We start from the raw sequence: 8,984 nt of genomic DNA, 5'->3' as shown, positions 1-8,984 counted from the left end.
CCGAAACATTTTGGGTTAAAAGTAGGGCAAAGGGGAAAGGGGTCAAACCGGGACCAATTCAACACCTTGATTAAACCAGGATCAGACTGGGACTTGGATCAAAGTAACCTTGGGAACAAACCAAGATTAAACTGGGATCAAACTGGCGCTGGGGTCAGGTTGTAAAGGAGACTGGGTACTGAAAGAAGGTCTTCAAGTGGCAGAGGGACTGGCATTGGGAGGGCAGCTGGTACTCGTGCAAGAGGGACTACTCGAAGTACTGGGAGAGGTAGAGGGATAGAAACTCGGGTTGCTAGGGGAAGAGGGGCTGTGAGAGGGAGAGGGACTTCAAGAGGGAGACAGACTGGGAGAGGCAGAGGGAGAGAGAGAGGGAGGGGAATCAGGACAGAGTCTGAGACCTGTGAATGGGAGTGGGACGATTAAGTCAGTAATAGGGCTGGAGATCTAGGCCCCAAGACCAGTGTCTGTCTGGGTCAGGAAGCTGCATTAATTATACTCGGGACAGGGAGAGACAAAAATCCCACATTAGCAGAAAGTGCGACATTGAATCTTATTTTTAGCAGGTAGTGTCAATATGTCAATTCCATTTTCCAATACTACACTACGGATTCCCCGTGGTTTTGGGAATTTGTTGGAGGGTCTATCCAGAGAGGTGCTGAGGCATCAGCCAAATGATATTATAGGGTTCGCTGCCATGTATTTTGAAGATTTGCTGGTGAAGAGGGAAGGTAACTACCATCATTTTCATACCTTGGCCACTGTGTTTGCTGACTGATCTACGATGGCTTCCCAACTCCCAACCTCTTCGATTTGAAGTTCTCCCTCTTGTGTTCTTCCAACCTCATTCCTTTCTATCTCTGCAACTTCTACAACTCTACAACTTTCCAGACCTTATCATTCTCCAACTCTGGTCTCTTGTGCATTCCCCACTCCCTTTAATTACTTTGCCTTCTACCATCTCGGTGTAGGGTTCAGGAAGGTACTCCCTCTCCACTTCTCTTTCATGCTAAAATCTATCTCTCTGACCAAACTTTTAGTCAGTCCTCCTAATATCCCCTTCAACTCAGTGTCATTGTTTTAGCCAACCTTAAAAATTATATATAAATGCAAATGTTTGGGAGGCGGTGGCATAGTGGTATTGTCACTGGACTATTAATCCAGAGGTCCAAAGTAACATTCTGGCGACTCAGGTTCGAATCCCACTACGGCAGATGGTGAAGTTTGAATTCAATAGAATAATGAATGCCCTTTAGGGAAGAAAATCTGCCATCCTTAGCTGGTCTGGCCTATATGTGGCTCTAGATCCACAGCAATGTTTCTTAGAGATGGGAAATAAAAGCTGATCCAACAGTGCCCACATCTCACATATAAATAGAAAAATAAGTTGCTGTAATATGCAGAATTAACCAGTATACCAGGTACTGAATGATATCCAACAACTTGTGCAACAACGTACGTGCATTTAGACATCTGAGCAGGACAGAATGATTGCCTCCACATTATGCTGACATACTCAGTGTGTGGATCACTACTGCCTTCACGGAGGAGGACGTGAATAATTTGCCGGGTGTTAGAGATGGAACGGTGGTAGGACTGGAGGGTCTCGATGACATTACTGTTACTAGAGAGGTGGTGCTTGACAGACTGGAGGGGGCTGATTGTGGACAAGTCCCCAGGACCGGATGGAATGCATCCGAGGGTTCTGAAAGAAATGGCGGAGGTGATAGTGGATGCCTTGGTGGTTATTTTCCAGACGTCGCTGGATTCCGGGGAAGTGCCGGAAGATTGGAAAGCGGCTAATGTTACGCCGTTGTTTAAGAAGGGTGCCAGGCAAAAGGCGGGGAATTATAGGCCGGTTAGTTTAACGTCTGTTGTAGGTAAAATGTTAGAATCTGTCATCAAGGAGGAAATAGCGAGGCATCTTGAGGGGAATTGCTTGATAGAGCAGACACAGCATGGTTTCGTTAAGGGGAAGTCGTGTCTGACAAATTTACTTGAGTTCTATGAGGATGTGTCTAGGGCGGTAGATAGAGGAGAGCCGGTGGATGTGGTCTTTCTTGATTTTCAGAAGGCGTTTGACGAGGTACCTCACAAGATGTTATTGCAGAAGGTCAGGGGACATGGAGTTGGGGGTAGGGTGTTAGCGTGGATAGAGGACTGGTTGTCAAATAGGAGGCAGAGAGTGGGGGTCAATGGGTGCTATTCGGATTGGCGGCTGGTGACTAGTGGAGTGCCTCAGGGGTCGGTGCTGGGGCCTCAGCTATTTACCATTTATATAGATGATCTGGAGGAGGGAACCGAGTGTATGGTGTCGAAATTTGCTGATGACACCAAGATTGGTGGAAAGGCAAATTGTGCGGAGGGTGTGGAGAGTCTGCAGAAGGATCTAGATAGGCTGGGTGAATGGGCCAGGAACTGGCAAATGGAATTTAATGTTGGCAAGTGCGAGGTGGTCCACTTTGGTAGGAATAATGGTAGGAAGGATTATTACTTACGTGGAGAAAAACTGCAGCAGGCAGCGGTGCAGAGGGACCTCGGGGTCCTTGTGCATGAGTCGCAAAAACCCAGCTTGCAGGTGCAGCAGGTGGTCAGGAAAGCAAATGGGATGCTGGCCTCCATAGCGAGGGGGATTGAATATAAAAGTAGGGAGGTCTTGCTGCGGCTGTATAGGGCATTGGTGAGGCCGCAGCTGGAGTACTGTGTGCAGTTTTGGGTGCCGTACTTACGCAGGGATATTTTGGCCTTGGAGGGAGTGCAGAGGAGGTTTACTCGGCTGATGCTGGAGTTGAGGGGGTTGAGCTATGAGGAGAGGCTGAATAAACTAGGCTTGTACTCGTTAGAGTTTAGAAGAATGAGGGGAGATCTCATTGAGACGTATAAGATGATGAATGGGATGGATAGGATAGAGGTGGAGAGACTCTTCCCGCTCAGAAAGGACAGTAGGACTAGGAGGCACAGCCTCAAGATAAAGTGGGGGGGTGCGGTTTAGAACGGAGTTGAGGAAGAACTTCTTCGCTCAAAGGGTGGTGAATCTCTGGAATTCTCTGCCTGTTGAAGTGGTGGAGGCTACCTCGCTAAATATTTTTAAGAAGAGGGTTGATGGGTTTTTGATAAGAGAGGGGATTAAGGGTTATGGGGAGAGGGCGGGAATGTGGAACTGAGTCACGACAGATCAGCTATGATCTTATTGAATGGCGGGGCAGGCTCGAAGGGCCACATGGCCTACTCCTGCTCCTATTTCTTATGTTCTTATGAATCACTGGCAATTGCAGATAGAGTTTTTGTGGTTCCTTTCAGTTTGCAATCAGGATGTTTGTGTGTAAGGTACACCTGGTTGTTTAACCTCAGCATGATTTTTCCTATTTTAAAATAAATTCCAACAGCAGTTTTTTTTGATGATTTTAAAAATAAAAGTTACATATTATCCCACAATTGTCCCAGATGCTTAAAATGCACGTCTCAATACTCATCTCACCCACACTATAACAAACTCAAAGATTAGGTGGAGGAGAAGTTAAAGCTGTAATTATAAAAACGGCATTTAACTCAGTGACTTAGTAGATGCAGTCTTCTTATCACTTTAGTTGAGGTTACACTTTAGTTGGAGTCAAAATATGTTTAGAAACAAGTGATTCTCATGAAGCTGCCTCTCTGGTAGACAAGATTGGTTCTCAGGTGGACTTATGGAAGCTGGAACAAGTACTTTGGTCACATTAGAAGACTTTCAGCTACAGTAGTTCAGCTGTTTCAAATATTTCTGGTGATTCAGATGTTTTCCTCCTGCCAGATTTACTTCGTTCAGTTTGTGTTATACTGCAGTCCTAAAAGTCAGTTTCAGTCACCTGATGTTAGGGTTAACAGTTTTGGGGTCCAGACCACCATGAGACAATGGCAGTTGGCAGTAGTCACTCACTCTTACATCTGACACAAATTGAGTTCAAATATTTCCCCTTGTTCAGTATAACACTAAGAAGCATCACCTTAGAAATTCCAGTTTCAAACACTGGTTCAGCCTTAAAGAATGAAATACGTAAACTTCACAAGTGCCTGTGAAGTACACTTTTTCAGGTCCATGCTTAACTAAATTTTGGCCACAGAACTAAATTAACTGCCCACAGTTTAAATGTCCATAGATATATTTTAAGCTGCAGCCATCTTAGCAGGTTTGGTGGTCACTTTCACAAAGTATGAGCTTACAGTCTGTAATAGCCAATATCCCACTGCTTGTAATGCCGGCAAATAGTTTATGAATGGAAGGGGACATTGAAAAGAGGAGGGATGTCAAGCCCTTGGAGAGGGTGCAGAGAGGAATGGTACCTGGGATGAGGAACTTCAGTGAGACTGGAGAGGATGTGATTCTTCTCCTCAGGGGACAGGATGTCACAGGGATATTTAATGGAGATGTTAAAAACCAGGGACGGTTTCAATAGAGTAAAATGTTTCCACTGACAAGATAAACAGGGCCACAGATTTAAGAAAGTTGGCAAAAGAACCTGGGTGCAGATGAGGACAACCTTTTGCGTTATGACCTGGAGAGGCCATCCTGAACAAGTGGTGGCTCCAGATGCATTTGAAGAGGTATGGGCGAAGACCAAATGTGTGAGACTAATTCAGTATTCTTCCAAAGAGCTCCGACAGGCTTGATGGGCTGAATGGCCTCATTCTAATGTTAAAATATGAATCAGAAACCCCAAAGTATGTTCTGAAACCTGGCAAGATCCCGACAGTTTTTCCTATTTTGGCATTAGTGTGAAGGTAAGTGGGAGAGGATTCTCCGATCCCCCTGCGCTGCTTTTGTAGTGCAGCGGGCCAGGAGACTTGAGCAGAGGCCATTTCGCGGGCTTCCTGCTGGGTGCCATGGCTTCCGCGAATCTCTAACCGCTGAATTTCTGATACCTTCAGCTCTGTGCCAGAAGCAGAGCTGCATAAATCATGCAGATGACAATTTAAATGCAATTTAAATTCCATTTGTGGGCCTGGGACTGAATTCTCCGAGACTGAAGTCTCCGGGCCTGCTAGCTTCCCCACCACTCACCTTCCCTACCATCCCGCCGCCAGGAGTGGATCACTCCAGCAGACTTTGACCGAGTTCCCCACTTGCATGGAGCTGGCAGCCCAACCCCGCTGGAGTGAAGGGGAGGCCATGGAGGCCACCCAGAGTTTTGGGTGCTGGGGGAAGGGGTGCCTGGGCATTGCCACAATGGCAGTGCCAGCCTGGGCCCCTGGCATTGCCCAAGGGGCAAAGTGCCAATGCCCAGGGGTCATCTTGGCACTGCACACCAGGCATAAGGTAGTGCCAAATGGGCTGGATCTAGTGGGGGCAAGGCCTTAGACCGATCAGTGGGGGTAGGGGATCCCGCTGTCACTCTGCATTTGGGCTGAGTGGCAGAGGGAAGGAGGCTCGCAATTGGGGTTGGCCATTGGGGCAGGATGGGGTCACCTACTGGGTAAGTCGGGACTGCTGGGAAGATTTGGGACTGTGGTGGGGTTTGGGGCTGCCGGGGGGGAATCACGGGGAGAGATTGGGGCTGTGTTGGGGGGCACTGAGGCAGGCTGGAGGGAGGAGTCGAGGCTAGCCTGAGCATGTTCGGGAGCCAGCAATCGGCCGTGGGGCGGTGGGGGGGTCAAAGAATCAGCAGTGAGGGGTCACGGGGCTGACCAGTGATTGGGAAGCTGGCAGTGTGGGGCCAATGCACATGTGTCAATCCTGGCGCTGACAGAGTCGCTCACCGCTATGCTGCCAGCTTCTCCAGTGGGAATACAGCTTACTGATTTTTGAACTTATTTACGCTAGTGTTGTGCGCTGGAGTAAAAAACGAGCGTGACTTACTCCAGTTTTTACGCAAATTCAACAGTTAGAATTTTTTGGGGAGAATTGCCCTCAAGGTGTTTCACTCTAGATGTGATTCTATTGATGCACTAGGATGTGTTAATGAAAAGTAACTATAACGAATGAATTAGTCGAACTTTTACAAATTGAAATACTCAAACATGACAAGATACATTCCTTATGTGCTAGCCTATCTCTCTTGGTTCCAACTCAAGTAATATTCCTCATACAGACTTAAACTTCTCTTCAGAATTAATTAGCAACACTAGGCTTACATGCTTGTACTTAGGTTGCCAGTCCTTGAGCTTCCAGAACACCTCTGGAGGGATAGAAGACCTATCTCTCGTAGTAAGTGTCAAACACCAGCTTCGAGAGAGAGAGAAATTTGCCTCTTGCCTCTTTCAGAACCTGGCAGTAACTGCCCACTTTTCCCTCTAAGCTTAGTTCCTCCCCTTAAGCACATGACTCTGTTAATCAACCCTAATCTGAAACTTCAGGGGAAAAACAAAATAAATAAAAATGCGTTAACTCAGGTTAAAACAAACACATCCCTAGCTAAAGTCAATCTTTAGCCTGCATTCTCAGCATGTGAGTTATCTGGTGCTGAGACAAATTAATGCAGTCTAAAACAGAGCTGAATTTTAAACATACCCCTCACAAGAAATTTGGTATGAATACACTTCTTAACGGCACAAAATCATCACTTTCTGCTATATGATGCCCTGAAAGTCAACATGTAGTAATTTTCCAAGGCAATAGTTAGGTTGAAAAGTTGGATTATTTATGAGAACTTACTTGCAGTCAACATGGATATCTTGAACTGCACTGATTGGGACGAAATGCAACAATCAGTGTATCTAATCGGTGATGTTAACTTTAAAATGGCTGAGGTTTCTGGGTTTTTCTATTATTATAATTGAGCAAACGACACATTATAGTTCACACCTCTCCAGCATGCATCATTTTGTAAGCTGATGAATGAACTTGATCAAGTGAGTCATACTGCAAAATACTCTCAAGAGTGCGATGACCAACCTAATGAATGTACTATTGGCAATGTTTCATGAGTTGTCCTGATAGCGAGTGGGAAAAGAGCAATTTTTAAAACATTTGATATCTTTATTTATTTTTCCAACTTGTTACTTAGTGGAGACATTCTGTAGATGTATCTTCTGTTAGCATTTAACTGGCAGCAGTACAACACAAGGAATCAGTGCATCTAACCACAATTTGAAATTGAGAGAAGTGGAAGTGAATTTTAACACTTGTGATTTACAACTTTAGTGCTGGAAAAAGCTCTGTGGAAAAAGAAACAGAATTAAAATTTTAAGTCAAACAAGTGGTGTTGATAACTGAGTGGTTTGCTGGGCCATTTCAGAGGGCATTAAATATCAACAACATTGCTCTGGTCTGGAGTCACATAGTGTTACAAATACAATGTTTACAAGATTGTTATGTTTTGGGACTAGCTCTGTAATTTATGAAGGAATAAAGGGGATCATGTGGCCTGACTTCCACCTGACAAGAAGTCTGGGTGGCTTGGCTGTTAAAGGCTAAAGGGCAGGTCCATGTTTGTTTAAGGTGCTGGATGTTCACACCTGTAGATAAATTTTAAGAGCAGTTATGCTGACTGTGGGTAGAATGTTCATCTCATAGGGAGATGTTAAAAATGTAAAATTTTTAATGAACTGCCTGTATAATTCCAAGATAGATATCTTAAGCCTAGGACCTGAGTGTAGAAGACTGTGAGGGGCATAGATATCGTGGATGCATTTTTCGATAGTAGAGGGGTCAATAACCAGGGGGCATAGATTTAAGGTAAGAAGTAGAAGGCTAAGAAGGGAATTGAGAAACTTTTTCACCCAGAGGGTGGTGGGAGTCTGGAATTCATTGCCTGAAAGGATGGTTGAGTCAGAAATTCTCATAACTTTTAAGAAGTATTTAGATATTCAAAACATCCAGGGCTATGGATCAAGTGATAGAAAATATGATTAGTGCAGTCAGGTCTTTGTTGACTGGCATGGTCACGATGGGCCAAATGACCTCCTTCTGTACCGTAAATGTCTGAATCTATGAATAAAAGTAAAACATTTTTCAGCACTGTAAATTCTAACTTCGTAAAAGGTTAAATTTGTTCCATAATTTTGAAATTAAGATGCTAAGCTGTAACTATTTCCATGATCTTCATTGCAACTCTTTTTTCATCCTCCCATTACCCCATTCACTTCAGCTAGTGGTATAGACCCTGCAGAATGGGCAGCACAATTGGAGGATAGATTCTACAACGATCACACTTTCAAGGTGAGTGCTTGTGCTCAGGTACTGGTTATAGTTAATGACCATTGGAAGATGATCTTAACTTTTAGATTCACAAATATGTGACACTCACTTTGTGGGTGTAGTAGAAACTCATAAACCATAAGCCTTTAATTCATCATTTATACCTTTTCATCATCAACTGTATGTAGTTGTCAGGGTTTGGCCAACTGGAGATAATTGTTGTTAAAACCCAGCCCTAATTAATCTCTTTAAATTATGCATGGGTTTGACAAGGTAGACATTGAGAAAATGTTTCAAGTTGAGGGGAATTCAAAAGCAGGAATCATAAACAGCAGAATTTCTCATGTAGCCAATAAGGAACGCAGGAGAACCTCCTCTACCCAGAGGATGGTTAGAATTGCTATCACATGGAATAGTTGAGACAGATCTATTTAAGATGAAGTTTTGTATGTACATGATAGAAAATGAAGTAGAAGGTTATGCTGCGCTGGTGAGATGAATTCTCATGGGAGATGTCTTGTGTAGAGCATAAAGTGGTGCATAGGCCAGTTTAACTGAATAGCTATTTTTGTGATGTAAATTTTATGTGATTCTATTTGATGTGCACATTTAGACAGTGAGATTGATTGGGTCAGATTTCTAGGTGTGGGATTATATAGTAACAGAATATCAGAACACCACATCTTGGAGGTAGGAACAGGACTATTTTACTTCCTAATGATAGAAGGAAGCCTTCTGGTACAATGGCTACAATTTTCCGAGGAACTTGGTGGGGAGGGGTGGGGGGTGGGGTAACATGGATTTTAGAAGGTCTGTATTTTGTGTGCATTTACGTGAACATATGTGTCACAACTGGTCCCTTGGCCAGGTCACC

General features: G+C 44.3%; 1 protein-coding gene across 1 annotated transcript in view; it reads left to right on the top strand.

The window, feature by feature from the left end:
* Window positions 1–381: 381 nt before the first annotated feature.
* Window positions 382–8,984, top strand: part of LOC145359840 (uncharacterized) — a 62,233-nt gene continuing 53,630 nt past the window's right edge. Inside the window, exons 1-2 of the mRNA XM_080214628.1 lie at window positions 382–728; window positions 8,061–8,131. Coding sequence (XP_080070754.1) covers window positions 575–728; window positions 8,061–8,131 — 225 coding nt within the window. The 5' untranslated portion in view covers window positions 382–574. The remainder of the gene's footprint in view (window positions 729–8,060; window positions 8,132–8,984) is intronic.

Source organism: Carcharhinus amblyrhynchos, chromosome 29, assembly GCF_965287045.1.
Source record: "Carcharhinus amblyrhynchos chromosome 29, sCarAmb.v2.hapA, whole genome shotgun sequence".
NCBI lineage: Eukaryota > Metazoa > Chordata > Chondrichthyes > Carcharhiniformes > Carcharhinidae > Carcharhinus > Carcharhinus amblyrhynchos.
This window is presented reverse-complemented; position numbering and strand designations above follow the sequence as displayed.